The 21247-nt window shown below is 42.9% G+C and overlaps 1 protein-coding gene and 2 long non-coding RNA genes across 6 annotated transcripts in view; 2 read left to right on the top strand and 1 right to left on the bottom strand.

The window, feature by feature from the left end:
• LOC127605760 (uncharacterized) overlaps positions 1-7370 on the bottom strand; it is a 131791-nt gene extending 124421 nt beyond the window's left edge. Inside the window, exon 1 of the long non-coding RNA XR_007963656.1 lies at positions 7294-7370. This is a non-coding gene — a long non-coding RNA (uncharacterized LOC127605760). The remainder of the gene's footprint in view (positions 1-7293) is intronic.
• A 4303-nt stretch (positions 7371-11673) lies between these two features.
• Positions 11674-21247, top strand: part of sgip1a (SH3GL interacting endocytic adaptor 1a) — a 42732-nt gene continuing 33158 nt past the window's right edge. For 3 of the 4 annotated variants that reach the window (XM_052073378.1, XM_052073380.1, XM_052073379.1), the window contains exon 1: positions 12322-12765. In XM_052073378.1, the coding sequence (XP_051929338.1) occupies positions 12756-12765 (10 nt within the window). In that variant the 5' untranslated portion in view covers positions 12322-12755. Of the gene's footprint in view, positions 12041-12321; positions 12766-21247 lie in introns of those variants that run through there. The other variant, XM_052073377.1, reaches the window with a different exon arrangement.
• On the top strand, positions 12797-19425 carry LOC127605752 (uncharacterized). The gene is made up of 2 exons (XR_007963648.1): positions 12797-17124; positions 18338-19425. It is a non-coding gene; the product is annotated as an uncharacterized LOC127605752 (long non-coding RNA).

Raw genomic sequence — 21247 nt, 5'->3', positions numbered from 1 at the left:
GTCGCCGACTCCCTCACGCTCGCTGGCTTGCTGCCTCTCTCTCACGCGCACTGGCTGGTTGTCTCCCGGCTGCCTCAGGCTCGCTGTCTCCCGGCTCCCTCGCGGTCACTGGCTCCCCTGCAGTCGTCGCTGGTTTCCTCTCGGTCGTCGTTGGCTCCCTCACAGTGGTCGCAGGCTGGTTGTCTCCCGGCTTCCTCACGGTCGCTGGCTTCCCTGCAGTCGTCGCTGGCTTCCTCGCGGTCATCAATGGCTCCCTCACGGTCAGTCGTCGCTGGCTCCCTCGCTGTCGGTCGGTCTTGAAAAAGTTATTGTCCGGGTCCAAGTTGTTCTCAGGGTCAAACGTCTTGTGGTCAGTAGGGTTGGAAGTCATCAAAGGGTTGGAAGGGTCATCAAAGGATTCAAAGTCCGTGTTTTTTGGTATGTGAATTTCCTGCTTCAGTAGGGTCAGGGTTTTTATTGTCGGGTGGTGAATAATTCTCAGTATGCTGCTTGATGGTGTTGAACTCGAGCCTGTTGTGTTGGAGTACTGGTGCGGGGGTGGACAATAAGTTTGTTATGTCTAAAGTAGGCAGTTTCCCCTCTGTCACGTGCAGCTTTTAATTTTGGGAGGAGCTCTTTTCTTTTTTGTCGTACGGCATCTGTAAAGTCTTTGTTGATGTAGATGTTGGAGCCTTTTAAGTATTTCGCTTTTTGTAGGATCCTTGATCTGTCCTTGTATCTTTAAATTTAAATAAATTTCACCACAATTGGCCTTGGTCGAAGTCTTCCAGGGTCTTGTCTTCCTGTGCGGTGAGCTCTCTCCACCTCAATTTGCCCCTGTATCAGCAGTTTCTCCTTAAGGATTTTTTAAACTTTTTCCTCTGTTTCAGTCCACGTTTCTCCCGGTTTTTCCTCAATTCCATCAATTACTAAGTTGTTTCTTCTTGACTGTCCTTCCAAGTAGTCCACCTTGTCTGTTAATACAAGCATGCCGTCACATACTTTGTAGAATTATGTTTGTATGTCTTTGGAATGGCCAGTTTGACAGATTAGATTTTTTTAATGTCGTCTACCTCTTTTTGGGTAAAGTTGATGCTGGTTTTTATTTCTTGGACTTCCCTGGTAAAAGTGTCAAGTCGTGAGTTTGTTGAGTCTATTATCATCTTGACAAATCCTTTGAAATCTTCCTGTTGTTGTTGCAAGAGCGCCGTAAAAAGTTCTTTTTGTTGCTGGAGTAATTCATTTACTTGAGTGAGTGTCAGGGAATCCTCTTCCTGCTTTGTGTCTTGCTTCTGTTTGGGTGGCATTTTGTCGGGTCTCATTGCTAGCCGGTTGTATGCTAGTTTGTGACGTGTCCAGTAGGCTTGCTGCTGAGTGTTTCTAACGTGGCAAGTGGGTTTACCGGCTCCCTCACGCTCGCTGGCGTTTGGTTGGTTGGTCTCTGGTCCTGGGTTCCAGCTGCGTAGCGACTTTTCGCAGTTAGCTTCCGTGCTAACGTCCGCGGTTAGCTTCCGTGCTAACGAGCTAGCGTTTTCCTAGCTTAGTTGAGAATACTTACCTGTTTCTGAAAACATTGCTGTAACTGTCTGGGATCATTGGCTTCATTTTGGGTCGGTAATGGCTTTAGTTGCCGTTGACTTTACCGTTTGGGGATATCACGCGTGGTGGTGGAGGACCCCGAAAATCAGGCACGGAGGGAGGCGCAGGGTGAACTTGACGAATTGTATTGATAAAAACACACGGAAAACTATATAGTAAGCAAACAAAGTTCTAAGAACACAAACCAAACCATGACTGTGGCTGTCACGATTCGGTTTAGGGACCAACAGGTGGCAGTGTGGAGCTCCCCTGGCAGCTGCACACCTGTTGGTCATAGGTAATCAGGCATATAAAAGGACTCCTGCCCGCACACTCGATGTCGGGTCATTGTTGCGTTTGCTACTGTCATGCTTTGGTTGTTTTTGTTTTCTGTGTTTTATCAATACACATCTTCAAATATACCCGGCTCCTCTCTCCTGCCTGCTTCTTGGGGTCCACCACCACCACGTAACGTGTCAGAATGACCCGACCACCTGGACCCCGCAGGTACGATGGATTTGGTCCCTATTTAACCATGCGCCTGACGGAGCTCGTCTGCGGCCGACACCATTCCCCCTTTCAGGCAGCGCTGGTGATGCGGCTGTCCTGTTTTCTTGTCAAGCCGCGTCTACGGTGGGCCGAGCCCCGTCCGCGTCCATGTGGAGCCGAGGCTCGTCACGTGTCTGTTCGAACTGAGTCACATTCACGTCGACGACGAGCCGTGCCACTTCCACGCCCACGTCAGGCCGAGCCCCTGTTCACGTCCGGCTGTTCCATGTCCCCCGTTACATCGAGCTCCGTCCAAGTCAGGTTCAAGCCGCGTCTACGGTGGGCCGAGCCCCGTCCGCGGCCATGTTGAGCCGAGGCTCGTCACGTGTCTGTTCGAACTGAGTCACATTCCTGCCTGCTTCTTGGGGTCCACCACCACCACGTAACGTGTCAGTGGCAAAAAAATTAACAAGAACAGAACCATGACAGGAACCAACAAACAAACACAATGACCCGACAATAAGGGCTTGGAGTCCTTTTAAAGCACTAATTACAGAACGACCAACAGGTGTGCAGCTGCAGGGACAACCCTGCAGTGCCACCTGTTGGTTCCCAAACAGAATCATGACAGGGGAGACTACTTGCATCTTGGTGGTGACATAAAATGTACTGTACGCAACCCCCACTATTATTTTGGATTGACGATTTATGAACGGTTTGTTGATTTTGTGTTGAAAAAATTAAGGCTTTAGTAATGTTTAAAAAAAAGACAAATAAGGTAAATATAGAGGTGACTATGTTGTAATAAAAAGATGTGTATAATGTTCATTGTATTTGCCTGTTTACCCATGATTTTATTGTATCTGTAATGCCTTTTCAATGCACCTTTCTCACTTATCGTTGAAGAAGCAGAACTAATTAGATTGGAGGGAAGAGAAACCGGGGGGGCGGGGGGGGGGGGGGGTGGAGCAGAAGAGCAGACGTGTCATAACGTTTTTAGTTGAAATGTCATTATAAGAAAAACGTGACGAATGTTTGTTGAGGACATTCTTTTAGTATCCAAATGACACATTACTAAGAAGAGGACACAAGAAGAACGGACAGGATTCTCCATCAGGTTGCCATAGCAACTGTGCCAAAGTTGAGTACCGAGACACATTCTCCAGACATTTCCCTGAAGGATAACATCACCGTTGTCATTTGCAAGCAACATTTGTACAGTGTGGAGGTATTTTGCTCCCTTCATCCACAGAAAACATTTCCACCAATAAAAGCAAAACTTAGTTGAAAATGTAACAGGACCTCAAATGAATCCGTTTTACATCAGCTTTGGGTCATGTACATATTTGACAGAGGTAATATTTCGCAAGCTTTAATGAACCGAATAACACAAGAAGTGAACGACTAGTACAATGCAGTACCAAGTGCGCAATACATGGCTGGCTGAGCCTGGCTGAGAATGCATGTATTTGACAGAATCTGTATTTGTTAATGGACACTCCCAAATGATGAATGTGGTTCAAGACAGAGCCTGGAACCTACAAAAGTTATCAATCGTTGTTTACTGGTACTGTCAGACGATTCAAAAGACCCTTCCTTGCTTGGTTTGCTCATCATCACTAGTCATTTGCAGAGTCAACATTTTGATGCCTTAGTACTCACATATTTTCATTCATCAATTTCCTATTCCATTAATCTTGTTCATGATGGAAGGAAAAGGGGTTGTTCATCCCAGCTGAGAGGATGAGAGGTAACTCATTATGCCGAATAAGAAATTACTATATTCTGTATAAGAACAACGCTTAAATACAGTTCTGATCTAACTGTTTAGCTTTCGCTGATTGCTAAGCTCTAAGTGTCTCATATTGCTCGGTTTGATTCGTGACAATCAGTATCCCATTTGCCAACAAATATCTCTCAGCATTGCAAAAAGCCAGTGTAAGAAACATGTCTCAACAGCACTCATAGACTCTAAATCAATGGTTGTTAACCTTGTTAGAGGTGCAGAACCCAACCAGTTCATATGCACATTCATCGAACTCTTTATTTGTGAAAATAATTTTTTTTTTTTTTTTTACAAATTCAAGATATTAAAAAACACATTTATTAAAAATAGAAACAACTAAATAAAATGTCAATACATACAGTAGTTTTTTTTAAGTATGCATAAAATGAACAAAATAAATCTCCATGCAGTTTCAAGAAGTGTTCCTTCAGTTTTGCCAGTGCGAGACTAGATTTGCCCAATTTAGCATGACACATCATGCAGACAGGATGCTAAGTCCCATCACGTTCTGTGATGAATGTGAATCTTCATCCGACCACTTTGGGTTTTTTTTTCTCAACATAGTTAGTCAATGTATTAAAACATTCTAAAAAGAAATCACACAACGTACTCTCACGACAGTCACACATTGACGACTGAGTTAGTTAGTTGGTTAGTTAGTCAAGCTTAACAAATAATTACCATTTTTCATCCATCCATCCACACCCACCAATCCATTTTCTGACCCGCTTATCCTCACAAGGGTCGTGGGTCGTGCTGGAGCCGATCCCTGTTGTCTTCGACCAGTAGGCGGGGTTCACCCCGAACTGGTTGCCAGCCAATCGCAGGGCACACAGAGACGAACAACCATTTGCGCTCACACTCACACCTCGGGACAACAATCGTCCAACATGCCCTTTAGTCTTCCCATAAGTCCCTCATCTAAATAACTCAAATCATTGCTTTGGATTGTAAAGCCTTCAACATTTCATCTGTTACAATCAAGCTATATTAAGAAATGGTGCATCTTACATTCGCTCACTACAAGGAGACTGTGCTTGGATAACCTCTCTGCGATGACAGAATGGAGCCAGATGAACTCAGAGGGATTTTACATTATATGAAACTTGTACCTTCAACAATTATCGAGGCTTTCATTCCACCAAACACACCCACGAGTGCTGCTAATATAGGTGGGAGTGTACACGCACAATATTACTCTCCAGCAGGAGCCTGGCCGGGCCTCCCAGTGACGCATTTAGTTCTGTACCCATAATTCATGAAGCATCTTAATATAGATGGGTGGATTTTCAGGAACTGCAGTAGGTTATCTGATGACACTTCTTAGTGCTTCAGTGTGGCTGCATGCATGCAGCAGGTCAAGAAGCAGATGCAAAGGAATGATAGGGAAAACAAAGCTGTTCATTTCAATTTCTAAAAATTATCAGTGTTCGACCGTGTCCCTCAGGGAGTACTCTTTGGGGAGTGTGGGGTTCCAAATCTACTGATATGGGGTTGTGCAGTCCCTACACCACCGATGTCAGAGTTTGGTTTGCATTGCCGGCAATAAGTTTAAATTGTTTCCAGTGAGGGTTGGACCCCGCCTGTCATGTTTCGGTTTGTGACCAACAGGTGGCACTGTGGGGCTTTCCCCGGCAGCTGCACACCTGTTGGTCGTTAGGTAATTAGTGGCTTTAAAAGGACTCCCAGCCCGAGCAATCATTGTCGGGTCATTGTTGCTTTTTGCTGCTGTCATGTTTGTTTATTTGTTTGTTTGTTTGTTTGTCATGTTTCTGGTCATGTTTCTGTTATTGATAAGTTTTGAGCTTCAGTCATGGTTTTTGTTTGCTACTTTGGACTTTGTTTGTTTTGGATTTAGTTTTCTGAATTTTAATACAATCTTTCAAGTACACCCTGCTCCTCCCTCCTCCAACTTGACACCGCCAAGGCTGCCCTTTGTTGCCGATTCTGTTCATAACTTTTATGGACAGAATTTCTAGGCACAGCCAAGGCATTGGTGGGGTCCAGTTTGGTGGCCTCAGTATTGCATCTCTGCTTTTTGCAGATGATGTGGTACGATTGGCTCCTTTAAGCAGGGTTATCCAACTCTCACTGGAGCGTTTTGCACCTCCAAATCTGAAACAATGGTCTTCAGTCGGAAAAGGGTGAAGTGTCCTTTCTGGTTCGGGGAGGAGATGTTGCCCCAAGTGGAGGAGTTTAAGTAACTTGGGGTCTTGTTCGCGAGTGAGGGTAGGAGGGAACGAGAGATCGACAGGCGGATTGGTGCAGCATCTACTGCAGACATGTCCAGCTCCAGGCCTGGAGGGCCACCATCCTGCCTGTTTTCCATCTCTCCTGCCTGCAACACACCTGATTAAGATGATCAGCTCATCAGCCAGCTCTGAAGCAGCATTAGAACGATCCTGATGATTTGACTCAGGTGTGTTGCACCTGGGAGAGCTGGAAAACGGGCAGACAGCAGTCCTTGAGGACCGACTTTGGACACCCCTGATCTACTGTGATGCGCACTTTGTATCGGTCTGTCGTGGTGAAGAAGGATCTGAGCCAAAAGGTGAAGCTCTCAATTTACCGGACGATCTACCCTCCAACCCTCACCTCTGTTCACAAGCTTTGGGTCGTGACCGAAAGAACGAGATCCCGGATACAAGCGTCTGAAATGAGTTTTCTCTGCAGGGTGTCCGGGCTCTCCCTTGGAGATAAGGTGAGTAGCTTGGTCATCTTGGAGGGGCTCAGAGTCAAGCCACTTCTCCATGTCCAGAGGAGCCAGATGAGGTGGCTTGGGCATCTGATTCGGATGCCTCCCGAGCGCCTCCCCGGTGAGGTGTTCCGGTCATGTCCCACCGGGAGGAGACCCCGAGGAAGACCCAGGACACGCTTGAGAGACTATGTCTCCCAGCTGGTCAAGGAACGCATCGGGCTCCCCCAGGAAGCGCTGAAAGAAGTGTCTGGTGAGAAGGAAGTTTGGGCTTCCCTGCTAAAGCTGCTGCCCCTGCGACCCGAGCCCGGATAAGCAGTAGAAAATGGATGGATAGATGGATGGATGGACAATGATCAACACTGATGTGAAATAAATGTCATATGGCCATGTTTGTAACTAGCCACCCCGAAAGGGAAAGGAACTGGAAGGGGAAAACAGTTATTTATCTTTATGTGCCCAGTGATTCATTGGCAAGCATTGGAAGTTGTACCCTGTCCAAAGTAGCTAAGAAAGGACAAGTAGAGAGAGAAATTTACTGGTGTATTCATTCATCGATCAGCTTGCGCTTATCTGGGATCGGGACATGGGGAGGTAGTAGCCCAACCACGGAAGACCAGATATTCTTCTCACCAACTCTCTCCAGCATGTCCAGTGTTTGCTTGGTGCGTCTTTCCAATGGGACGTGCCCAAAACACCTCAACAATGAGGCGTCAGGTCCCTTGAAGAGGACGGGCAGTGGCTAAAGTCTGACTGAGCTTCGTACCTTATCTCTCAGGGAGAGCCCTGCTGAAGAAACTAATTTTGGCCACTTGCTCTGTTGATCACATCCTGAGCTGATTATGCGAACGTCGAGTGACGAGTCAATTTGGGAGCTTGGCCTTTCAGCTCGAATTCCTCCTCACCACAAACGAAGCAATTGAGAATCCACATCACCGCAGACCTCAGCTACGCTTTTTGTCCCTCGCATAGGATCCGTTTGTCCCGGAGGAACCTACTTATGGGATATATTTCCCCACAACGTATCTCCTTGGATCACTAGCACACACAAATACCTCCACAATGTTAAGATAATGGAGAGAAGTTAAGGAGATATATAGAAATGCATTTTTGTCATGCTTGTATGACATTCAGTAAAATGTGTGATGTATGAAGTCATTATTCTTTATTTTTGTTTTGTTGGCGTCTCACTTCGCAAAGTAATCTACAAAAGGGCAAAATGGTGTGTTATTACAGAGCGAGAGAGAGAGAGAGGGGCGGGGGTATTTCATGTATTTGATGATAATACATTATTACTAAGACAAGAGATATTTCCATCCATCCATTTTCAAATCTGCTTATCCTCACAAGGGTCACGGGCGTGCTGGAGTCCATCCCAACTGTCTTAGGGCAGTAGGTGCGGACCCCCTGAACTGGTTGCCAGCCGATTTCCGAATGAGTAATCCATCAATTTGTTGTGTAGAAGTCATAATATAAAGAGATGATTAAACATTTATTTGGTTTCACTGTCATTACGGCCCTCCAAGGGTAGGCATAACTCCAAAGTGGCCCGCGACAAAAATGAGTTTGACACCTAATCTATTGTGACAAAAGAAAACTACTACTAAACTAAACTACCTGCCGGTCTGTTCTTAAGCTTAAGTGTGTAAACACACTTTTTATTTCGTCTTTGTGTGTATCGTCTTCACTTGAATTGTTGCATCTGTCACGTCTCCTTTCTCAAGGACTTGTGTAATTTCCATGCAAACCTCCGACCTGCGCCACTACGCCCATCGCTCTTTACTGCATGCGCTGATAAGGGGTGATGATTAGGCAGCACCCGCCCACCGATTACGCTGCAGTGAGTGCAGTCAAACCAAAACAAAATTCCACTCAATGGCAAGGAAAGACATGCTGGGTGAAAAGACAAGAGGATGGCAGAATGCCATCTCCAGTGCCTACGTGCCAACCAGCCACTCTTGATTGTGCCGGCAGTCACTCACACTGTTCTGTCATTACCCCACTTATTGCCCTGCCCAGAGGGACAGAAACATACATACACACCGCAACAAACAACACCCACTGACTAATTATTTGATGATCCTGAGGAGGCTGATGCTTGTCAGGTAGAAAATAGTCTGTTGCCACTGAGACTATTTTGACTGGAAAGGTTATTTCTTATTTATTTATTTATATCTTTATTTGATGATTGTGCCGCTCTACACCATTATCATGGATTTGAAATAAAGCAAATAACGTGATTGAAATGTAGATTTGTTGTCTTTCGAGGAGACAAGGGACTTGGAGAAGGAGCATACAAATATGACAAGTCTGGTGAATTTATATTGCCGTATTTGTCTTTAATATACATATTCTCCAAACCACACCACCACACCATCATTTGATAATTTATGGTTAACTTACCTGTGACTTGAAGCAATAGGCCCTATTAGGTAGATCCTGATCTACCGTAGATCTAAGACAGGTCCCAAGTAGATCCGAGGAGTGTCGAGGAGAAAAAAAAACAATCAACCATTTGTGTCTTTGTACATGTTAGTAATATATTTTTTGTGTTAATATACGCTCCATGTTATGTTATGTACATGTTGTGTTAATATACGTTGCGCGCCATCTTTTATCGTCATGATTCTTATTCAGAGTTTGCTTCGTGTACAATTCACCGAGGGCACGAGCAAAGAATAGGAATCTTGGAGGGCCCAGGGAAGCACTTTGTACGTGTGAGCTACGATAGTTAACAGGCTTCAAAAGTGCGTCGCATACTTCAGTTTCAGGCTGTTTCTCATCATGGCGTACGCGCGTGTGTGCGTGTGTGCGTGTGTGCGTGTGTGCGCGTGCCGGTAAGGGTAGATCCCGGCAGGTTAGTTGATCGAAAAGTAGATCTTCGGTCCAAAAGGTTTGGGCACCCCTGCAATAGGGCATTATACAGTCAGTGATTGTAAAGTTCATTTTCTATGCCAACCAGGTCAAAGTTCATCTCGCATATTTTACTGTGAACTCATTCACTTCATAGTTCAAAATCAAAATTATGTTATAAGTTATTCGGACCAAAAATGAACTTGTTTAAAAAAACAAAAGCAAATAGGACTTGCCCCTTTTGTACCTCAATATTGGGTCATATTGGGAATCTTGATGTACTTGAATGTGCGGCGATCAGCGGCGCTGTTCGTTCCCTGTCGGACAGGTCGCTGAGTTTAGCCCGCATTGCCTGCAGTAAGTCAAATTCGTTTCCAGTCAGGGTTGGATCCGCCAAGCCTGCCCTTTGTCACATATTCTCGTCATAACCTTTATGGACAGTATTTATAGGAGCAGCCGAGACAATGATGGCGTCCGAATTGGTGGTCTCAGTATTACATGTCTGCTATTTGCAGATGATGTGGTTCTCTTGGATTCTTCAAGACGAAATGTTCACCTCGCACTAAAATGGTTCGCACCGAGTGTAAACCAGTTCGGATGAAAATCAGCACCTTCGAATTTGAGACCATTGTCCTTCTTTTTGTGGGATACCGTAGATGCAAAATGAGAAACGCCTCGATCACCTTGAGAACCATTTCATGATTTTGCTGATGATGAAAGTTCGTGCCTGCCACCCAGAGGTCAAAAGCAGGAATACAATGTAAAAATAGACCAGAGAGTGAATGGAAACCAAACCATCACACATACAGCATTCAACTAATTTTATGTTTTTTTTTAAATAAAAGCTTTTCTGCAATATGCATTATTTTATTCTTCTTATCCTGCAGATGCCATTCAAAAGCTGTTTAAAGAGGGCTATTTGGGGGATTAACACACGTAATCTTGTACTGTCAACAGATAACAGGAGATGGCGCCAAAACTATTCCTCAGTTTGGCTTGCCTGTACAGTATTGTTGTTTGTGTGGAAGTACATTACCCAGCCTCACGTATACAACAATACTGAACTGTTCAATACAGATGTCATAAAAGAAAACATGTAAAGGTGTTTTTCCAAGGCTTCTTTTATTTTAAATATAAAGGATTTACAGCTGTTGATTCCAAAGTCACAGTAAGATGGCAGCAGGAGGAGGAGATTATGTTTTGACAAAAGGATATGAAGAACATGCCAGTGGTGCAAGAGAGACGATTTTGACCTAGGATATATAGTTCGTTTGATTTTCATGCAAATGAAGTGATTAATGTGAAACATCAACAAATAATCTGTGGTGGAGGATAACATGCAGTCTTCTTCGAGGGGGACTATGCAAATAATTATGTACAATTCTCTGTAGCTGACATTATGAATGTCTTATGTTGATCAAAATAAATGACAAATGGTCTCTGTTGAACTGTCTTGCATTCCACATTTTGGCATGAGTTCATCTTTCAAGACTTAATATGCAAAATGGTTGAACAATTTGGCTGCCGCTGCTCAACCTGTATTGTTTTGTGTTTTTTTGTTATTGTAAAGTGTCCTTGGGTGTCTTGAAAGGCGCTTATAAATAAAATGTATTATTATTATTAGACTTTTTCCTAGGTGTAACTTCACTTTTTATCACAAAGTCACATATTAGAGTGATTCTCGATCATATGATAATAAGACAAATAATCAGCCAGCCCTATATATTCTGCCCTTTGGGTGGTGTTGGGGGGGAGGAAGACGGTTTGACTGGCGCCCAGCAAAAACAAACAAAAATATCTTGGTCTGTCTCTGTGCGGCCTGGTACCAAATTGAATGTGTGAGGAAACCTGAGAACCGGGGGAAAAAACACGCGGGCATGGGGAGAACACAGTCCACACAGGAATGCCGGAATCAAACCCTGCACTTCTCTGCGCTCTTTCCCCCCCAAAATCGATACGTATGAGACAGTTATACAATTATTCTATGCGTATATGTCGTCATTTAAATATATCAAATGTCATCTCAGGAATATGCAGAATTTGTAGACCAACAGGTTCCGACAGGGACACCGCAACTTGGCTCTCGACCACCACTCAAAAAGGCTTCGTGTCAGACACTGTACACGACAGGAACAAAAACAAAACGAATGATTGAAAAAAAGAGACTACTGGAATCATTTCCTTTCCAGTCTATCTTCTTAATTTGCCGATTGTCCGTCGCCTCCCATTTCCTCCTCGCAGCAGTCGGTCTGCTTTTTTTTCAGTCGCTCTGCTTGTTTCCGTCAAAGCTTGGGATGTCATGACGTCACAGCCATGCGAATCAATCTGTATCCCAGTGCAGTATGAAAACAAAGACAGCAATGGATGCAAGACAATTACGTGGCCGTGAAATGACGAACAGAGAAAGACAATATAACAACAACGATATTCCGACCCGGGCGGGACACAGAAGCGGACGCGTTGGAGCAGCTGTAGACAGCGTGCATCTGAGCATGGAGCAATTTTGCTCTGTTGTGTTGTGTGTACTTAGCAGTGTGTGTGCGCACGAGCTCGAAATGTGGGTGGTTACTGACTTCCCAATAGCAGTTATTCTCTGCTTGTGAGCAAATAATTGACATTCTCCACTGGGCAGACACAGCACACCGCAGTGGCAAAATAAGGTAGGCTGGGGTGCAGCAGCAGCAGTTTTATGCATGTGTTTACTTTGGACCTAATTTCTGTATTTACCCAGCGCGTATGTGTTCACTTTCCTTACGTTGCGCGTGCGGTCCTTGCGCTGCATTTCGTATTTTTTGTCAATTGCTATTTATCGAAAAGGAGAGCTTTCTTATGAGTCAGGTTGCAGGCCATGTGACTCCTCACAGGGCCGCGTTGATTGGCTGAGCCTGTGACGTCATCAACATGGTTCTGCCTCGACCCTCTTCCTTCCAAACAGTCATGCACCCACAAACCCTCTCTTCCCTCCCTCACACGCTTTCTCTCTTCTCTGCGTTTTCCCCTCCTCTAAGCATCCTCTGCTGAATGTATTAGTGCCACAGTAACACCAAAGGCAGGCGCCACCACAGCAGCTGCAGCATCCATGGATTAACCCCCCTTGCTCTTATTTGCAGCGAGTCCGACCCGACCGGGTCCCCACCTCCTCTCTCTCTATCTCGCTCTTTGTATGTTTCCCTTCCTGGCTAGTTGACAGCCGACTGCTGGGGGTGTTATAGGCACACTGTTAGCCAGGGCGTTAGCCACGGACGGACACGGCCGTTCTGCTGTCCATTAATTCCGACGAAGCTCTCCAGTAACGCGAGTCTCTTCTTCTCATCTCCCACATCTCCCGCTTTCGATTCAGAGTCCTTGGAGGTAGAGGAATGCAAATCTGCAACCATGATGGAAGGTAAATCGAAATATTTTTATTAATATGCCGCGCTCGTCCCTGATGCGATTCAGTGTAATCCCCCCTTTTTTTTGTCCTTGTGCTATGCGCAGCTTCTATTGGCAAGTGAATGTTGAGGAGATTCAATTGTCATAAGATGTCATGCTATTTTGAGCGGAAACATTCCAATGACTTGAATGCTGTTCTCGGGTGAAAAAAAGGCATAGACCCTGGGTGAAATAGGCATAAAGGTGACCATAATTGGACCGAGTGTACCTTTTGTAGTGGAGCGTATGTCTTTGTACACAACAACCCCTCTGTGCCTTTTCCACCTCCCTTCGTAAAGGATTATTTGGAGGTATTGTGCAGGGGGCTTATGTGCCCAGCTGGCGCTCTCTTGTTTAGAATCTGTTTGCATATACGCAGTCTTAATGTCTTTGCTGCCGTCCACGTTTGGATTGAGACATAGTCATTTGAAGCACTGTGAATACAATAAAAAAAGAACGATAGCTTTACGACTCCTGGATGACATAATTAGGCGGAAGGCCGCAGTTGGTAGACAAGTACCTCCAACTCGTTATCCCTTCTGGTGTCAGTAGTTCTTCGTTGGATTTTATTCCTAATAACTAACATTGTTTGAATGCGCCTGCTATTGGCTGTCAACCAGTGCAGGGTCCGATCGCCACTCGCCCAAAGTCATATGGGATAGGCTTCAGTACACCCACGACCCCGCAGGATAAGCGACATCGAAAATCGATGGATGTTGGTTTTGTTTTCTGTTTTAGCTATACAGTGCATTTCATTGGAACGTGGTTGTTGTGTTTCTGAAGCCTTATTAGTGCTGTCTTCACATCACATACAATATTTTATGAACTGGTTTCTATTTTGTTAATTTAATTTTCCAACATTATTATTTCTCTTCCTGAGTCTGTTAGTTTGAAGTGTGTTGTATGTTTTTGTGAAGATAATGTTTTGTTTGCTTACTAAAAACTTGTTTTACTAAAGTGTAAGGAAAAGTAGCTTTGAAATGTTGACAAAAATGGACCAATTCAGTCAGTGTTTAGTAATCACACTACAAATGCTGAATCAACACATGCAGTTACATAAATACTGGACATTCATTTTTTCACATTTTGTTATTGTATATAGCCTACTCCTTGTCTTAAACCATTTTTAACATAATGAAGACCCACTTCACAAGGTGCTAAATGACACACCTTGCCGACATTCCCCCCCCCCAAAGCAGACAGTACACTTGTCTGGGAGTCAGACTTACACACAGACACCACATAGTCCATCTGTAAAATACGGAGTCAGACAGACATGCGGATATGTGAAGATGTGAGTATGATAGCTCAGCAACCCTTAAATGATAATGGCATGCCTGCTGTCCATCAATTTTCTAGCATGGAGGACACGGAGTACACCCTCTACTGGTCTCTAGAAGATTATTGTAACTGAAATGGAATACCCAGAGAAAACCCACACAAGTGTGTGGATAACATGGAAACTCGACTTAGAGAAACACAAGACGTTCAAACCCCCAACCTTAGAATTTTGAGGCAGATGTACTAATCACAACGCTTCACGGTGCTGCTTGAATACACTTCAGTGTAATTACTTTTTACAATAGATAGGCAAATGTTGCATTTTTAATACAACAACAAAACTGACATAATTTTAAAAGTCTGATCCAGAATTGGGGCATGTAAAGTTCCAGTTCTCCTGCTCCTGTCATTCTTTGACCAGCTGTTTCACAAGTCAGCCCAAGTGTTGGACAGCCGCATTGGAGAGAAAAAAACAGTCTACTTCTATTTACAACATGGCTAGCACAGGCTTAGCATGGCCTGTGTGATTTCAGGATTATTCAAGTGTTAAAATTGGAAGCTAATCCCTGTTAGCTTTGCTTTTTAAAGCTTCATGACAAGGCTTGAATGGGGAATACATGAGGTTGAAGACATCTAATGATTACTTTATGTTGGTTTCAAGGGATGGAAGCAAGTGTTCAATAGCTATTGTCATTGCCAAGCTCATTCTATATCAAGTTCTCAAAAATATTTGGTAAATACAATACTTGTTACTAGTAACTATCCAACTGAACTTTAAATTTGAATATACCCTCAATACTGCAGAACAGAGTTAAAGAAGGACATCCTGTTTATTATGAGTGCCCGTAGTGCAAGTTTTTGTTTGCCTATTTTTTATATAAAACTAACTTCTAGGTATTCAGTTTTTATATCTTTCAGTTTAACATTTATAGTTACATTATTATATCCATACACTGCCAAGAAAAAAGCTATGAAATCCTTAATGTTTCTGGCCTACCGTGTTCAATTGACCCATAATTATTCAGAGGATCTCTGAAACTACCCCCTGGTTTCCTTGGCAACGGCCATGTGGCTGACTCATGAATCTTGTGGTAACGGGTTTAAGAAGAAACCGAGATCAACATAATGCTGGATTTTGTTGATCTCGGTACATTTAAAAAAAAAAATTATTAGTTTTTTTAATGTACAAAAACATTCAGTAGCCAGCCTGTCAGCTTTCATGAGGCTGAAACTAACATTGTTTCTACCGGATAGAAAACCTTAACCATTGTCAGAACTGGTGGCTCAGGTCAAACAAGTTTTCTACCTTGTGTTAAGTCACCTCATCCATGAAAGCAAAAAGAGCTGCTTACATCAGTCTTTTAAATGCTCATCTGTACTTATCTTTTATGTGAATGTTTATAAGCATTAGCATTGCATACAACATTTCCTGACATCAATAAGTATTGTGAAATGTTGAAAGATGTTACCATTGGCCTTTTTCTATTCATTGAAGGATATGCTGACTCTTGACCACATCACCAAACGTATGTTGGTCTGTATTCACATGTGACCAACAATGAGCCATTGAAGAAAGCTTATTGTTGAAATTGCAGCAGTGCAATAAGTGCACTACGGTTGAGTGGTGGGCAATAAGTTGACAGAGGTCTGAAACTTTTTGATAACAAAACAGACACACACTCAAGAAGGTAGACGGCAAAGGGGAAAATATATCAAAATGTTTGCTCTTGTTAGTGCTTGTTTTTGAATGTATGCAGTGGCAGTACATCCTTCCTGAATGCCATTTTGTTTTTAAAGCAGGCACACCCAGTTTCACTGACACACTTGCATAATCACTTGCAAGATTCAGGCCCAGATAAACAGACATGCTTGTGTAATTTTGTGGTAGCTGAGTTCTATTCTCAAGTTATGTCAAACTACTTAATTCAGTGAAATATCCAAGCTATGTAAGAATTTATAGCATTCAGAGTTTCATAGCGAAAAACGATTTTTTCTGGTGGTTCAGAGCGGTTTCAGCCACACGATTATAAAACAATCCAAGCACTTCATTGTGGTGTTTTAATGCACTAGCTGTGTCACTCTTGGGTTATTTTAGTAATTAGCATGTCTTGTAGCTTATTCACCACAATGAAGCTAATGATTATGGTCTTACGTTCTCACCAGACATAGATAACTTCTTCGCTTCCTCATAGCTCCTTAGACATAGTAAAAGGAGCAACTCATATTTTTAACCGATTGAGTGAGTAGCTGGCTGTGTTGAGTGGTTAATAAAGTAAAAAAAAAGAGTTCAAGAATATCTGAAGGGGAGGGTCCTGCCCTACGATAGTGATATTTCTGCACTGAACATGCTACAAAAATGCCCCTGTGTCAGGTCTCCCACTGAGGTAGGCAAGTGATTTCCTTTTCACAAACTCAAGAGTTCGGAAACGGGTCGATCACAAGAGATTGGCTGTTTGAAAAGTACATCTTTGGTCAAAAAAAGGTTGACCACAATGATTGCTGATTTTGATTCCATGTTGGATTCCCTTTCCAACAATACCTGTGATTAACCCAATAATTCCTGAAATATAAAAGTTGAAAGGAAGGCAGTCATGCTCGTTTTTGCTAAACATTAAAATTCAATGGGCCACAGCTCCTGTTCCGATTGACCTGAAATTTGCGATTTCGTGTCGTGCCATCACAGTACAACAAGTTTGATTAAAATCTAAATCTACTTGGTTAAACCCACTGAGTGATTTGGCATGGAATGTCTCTTTCGTTTTTTTCTGCTAAGTGTTTGTTCAATTGTAAATCCGACAATACTGGTATCTCACTCATGCTCTGTAATGATGCTGCTTTTTAATATCTCTTCCTACATTTCACCCCAAAAATCTTTCGTACAATGGACTGTATTTTTACCAACACTAACTTAAACTGCTCTTACATAGTACCAAATGTCTTGCTTCTATCCTTTTCCAGTGTCATTTTTTAAAAGCATGAGAGCGTGTGACCGGGCAGCCCATGTATTCGTAGTGTATGACTTTAGAGGAGTGCCCAATGCAAACAGATGTCAGTTTCAATCAGTAGAGCCCTCATCCTCAACTGACGGACCGCGATCCACGACCGGACCGCCGACCTCCTCTGTCCGGACCCTCGGCAAATTGTATAAAATAATAATTTATAAATTGATTTTTATGTTATATATTTTATATTTGTGGACTATAATCTGCGCATTACCGCGATCGCTTGTTCAAATTATCCGTTGTATTCTTTGCGTGCACTAACAGATGTAATGCAGAGGACCGCGGCAAGCGCGACTTTGTGTGTATAATGTTTGACTCACTCGAGACACTGCCTGAGCAGGGCATGTCGGCGATAACAATGCGCTGATTGGCTCCTCTGAACTTAAGGTGTGTCACTACATAAGCTTCAGCATATACGATGCGCTGCTTGGCTCCCCTGAACTTAAGGTGTGTCCATACATAAGCGTCAGCATGCATTCAAAATGGATGATTGTGTCAGGAAACAGACGCATGCGCGACGCCACAGTGTGCTCACAGCTTCAGCCCAAGAGAGCCGCACACAGACAATTAGACAAAACGAGTCGCGGAAGGTTTCGATTGTGTGCAGTTCTGCTCCCGTCTACCCGGGGATCTTTGCAGCTGTTTAATAGCAGAACACCGCAACATGGTAAATGAACATCCCAAAGGCATCCTCAAATAATATTTGCATGCCTCAGACATTGCATTCAACTATAGTGGAAGAAAAGCACTGCACATTCCTGTGCTCCCATGTGTCAGTATTTAAAATGGTTCTTAACTCCTCTTCTGATATATTTTTTAAGTGATTTCAGTGGGGATGTTAAAAGGGGAATTGTACAAATGAAAAGGATATTTTTGTTTTTATGTTTAGTATTTATTTTGGTAAAATTAGTATTTTGTTCTTGTTAAATTTAATGGGAAAAAAGACAACTACTGTTTAACAAAGTTAAAGTAAAAATGTCTTATTTCCCTAAAAGGGCTATTTCTATTATTAAGCAGGCACAACTTAACAAAATAAAAGTTTTTGTGCCTCAACACAATACCTCTCATTATTTGCTGTGTACTGGCAAAGTGAATAATTGTTATTTTCATGCACCCCATTATTGGTTGGTTGTGAGGAGTGTTGATTTGTATAAGCTTAGCTTGACCATACTAAATGGGCATATTGCCCTGCTCCCCATGACCGCCGTGCATGGGACCGGTCTTATTAAAAAAAAAAGTGGACCGACAGCATTTCTAGTTGAGGACCGCTGCAGTAGAGGATACACCAGCACAGTGTTGCAAAAACACAGCCACAGGAAGAGATTATACTTGAGTTGATACGAGTTTGGTAGACAGATGCATGTGAGGAGGACATATTTATAGTTGTCTACATGTGGCTAAACCCATTATTTTGAAGAACATGTTAATAGCTGTGTTTCAGTTGCCTTTGGAAATGTGCAAATGCAAATTGCGTAATAGTAGACAGAAATAGAATTTTCGAAAAACCTCTCAAATAATGCAAAAACGAGGTGGTATTTGAGACGTGTTGAAATGTATATATATGGCAAAAGTGTAATGGAAACACATTTTTTGCATTTTCACTAGTCATGTGAGCGCCACCTGGTCACGTTCAAAGAGTGAGACCCAGTCCACCATCACTGCAGCAGCAACACACTCTCCAGCAACCCCAGCGACGCGCACTGGTTTTGACGGAGGATATTGTCACGGACCTCTGATGCATGCCTGTGGGCCGTTCCCCGCCCAGGCAGCGTGACAGCTATTCCCGTATGGGCCCGAATAGAAGACGTTTTTTCGGGGTCGTCTTATATTCGGGGTCTGGACATTATACCCATTCACGACGCTAGATGGCGCCAGATATCATTGAAGCGAATGCTGAACTTGACTCTCCAGCCAAAGCAAACCCGTCATGAAGAATAAAAATAAAAATAGCGGTAGCACAAAGAAGAAAAATAAATAGAGGTATGAAAGAAAAGAAAAGAAAAGAATCGAATAGATAACAGAAAATGGACAAACGTAGCGACAATCTGGAGAAAAGTGGGTCGAAGATCGGCTAGGTTAACCGGCAGCTGAAGAGAAGTGATGATGTAATTTACATTCCAAAAACCAGAAGCCATTCATTTACGAATGTGCTTGCACTTTAGTTTACATATTTAAATGTTCTGATATTAAGATTTGAATGAGGCAAAATAACATGCTTTTTCTCTCAAATACATTGTTAGAATCATTTGTTTCAGATGTACTGTAATTATTTTCTGTATAAAAAATAATTTGGTGTTCAAAAAGTCTTTTTTCAAACTTGAGTCTTGAAAAAGAGGGGGTCGTCTTATAATCAGGGCTGTCTTACAGGTATATTCGGGCCAATATGGTATTTCACTGCTTTTTCCTGATGTTTTAGGTTTTTGCCATGGTATTGTTTCCTTTTTTGTGACCAAGTGAAAAAGGGCCTGCTAAAATGAATCAAAATGTCCGGACAGCGTTCATCTGCTTTTTAATTCTTCCAACGGCCTTGCTTTAATAAACCGCTCTCACTTTTACACCTCTTGTTATTAAATCCGCCGGACGAAAACAATTCAAAAAGGAGCAAATTCAGCACAAAAATAAGCAGTCCACTTTCATGGAAGACTACTGAGACTGATATGTGGCATTGAGAATCAGAAATTCTGAGCAGTTGTACAATTGTACATTAAAAAAAGGTATTTAAATGATTTATCAGTGATTCCAGTGGTTAGCACGTCGGCTTCACAGTGCAGAGGTACCGGGTTCGATTCCAGCTCCGGCCTCCCTGTGTGGAGTTTGCATGTTCTCCCCGGGCCTGCGTGGGTTTTCTCCGGGTGCTCCGGTTTCCTCCCACATTCCAAAAATATGCATGGCAGGCTGATTGAACACTCTAAATTGTCCCTAGGTGTGAGTGTGAGTGCGAATGGTTGTTCGTCTCTGTGTGCCCTGCAATTGGCTGGCAACCGATTCAGGGTGTCCCCCGCCTACTGCCCGGAGACAGCTGGGATAGGCTCCAGCGCCCCCCGCGACCCTAGTGAGGATCAAGCGGTTAGGAAGATGAATGAATGAATGAATGAATAATATAATAATCAAATAACCTTTGCCCTGTAATCCTCTTGATTTAAGAATAATAAAAATAAGAAAAACGTTATATTGTCTTTCAAATGGTTATCGTATGCAAATGACAAATAGCATCGATGTTAAACTATATCACAGGCTCATTTTGACCTGTTTTAAGTGAGTGTTTTTTCAAAATGGATTTTGATGGGATATAACCTTTCATTTTTCATACTGGTATGCGGGGGGAGATGGTCTGTCTTTTATCTTTCTTCCAACAGCTCTCAGATGGGTGACTCACTCACCCATCTGAATTCATTTGTAAACAGCAGCTTTTCCTCAGTACAGTAGCCACACACATTTTCAGCAGTGAGGAAAAGTAAAAATGGAAACATGGGAGTAAAATTAATTATAAACTGCATCATAGTGTAACCAAATCTCACGACACATTCCCACAAGCCCCATTCTCACTCTAAAGCACTTATGAGGGATGGGCACGATCCACTTTTGTGTGTATTGAAAAAAAATCTTGGAAATGAATCTACTGTTGTTTTTTTTCTTTAAGCCGTTATGCCAGGATGTAAGCAAGTCGGTGGTGATGAATAGATGATGACAATTAGGAAACGTAGAACGAGGTAACGGCTAAAAAGCATTGTTTGCTTGTGGTTAGAGCTTAACGATGGTGATTTTGTCAAGTGTACATTAAATTTAGCCGCTTGTCATATTTGCATATAGTGCTGTCAGCATGCTCAGTCTCAACAAGAGAGAGAGATGGTCAATGTCAACTTAATTAACGTAATGTCGTTTTCTGCTGATGATGCATGCATCATTACTCATTTTAGTATTTAGGCCTTAAAATGCATATGATATCATGGCGCAATTGCTGTGCGCTTCTTGTTTTCAATGGGGGAATGAGTTGGTTATATGTGTTTCTCGTAAATATTTATGGTTGAATTCACTGGAGATTTACACGCTGTCCCGCTGCAATGATCCCACATGCTTTTCTGATTGGGGGAGGAGTATTAGGGGGCTAGGCATCTCAAAACAGTTTTATGTGTAACCCGACACATGTAAATGAGTCACAGTGACCATGTTTCA

Source organism: Hippocampus zosterae, chromosome 8 (assembly GCF_025434085.1).
Source record: "Hippocampus zosterae strain Florida chromosome 8, ASM2543408v3, whole genome shotgun sequence".
Taxonomy (NCBI): Eukaryota; Metazoa; Chordata; class Actinopteri; order Syngnathiformes; family Syngnathidae; genus Hippocampus; species Hippocampus zosterae.
Note: the sequence above shows the minus strand (reverse complement) of the source record. Positions and strands in the feature narration are given on the sequence as shown.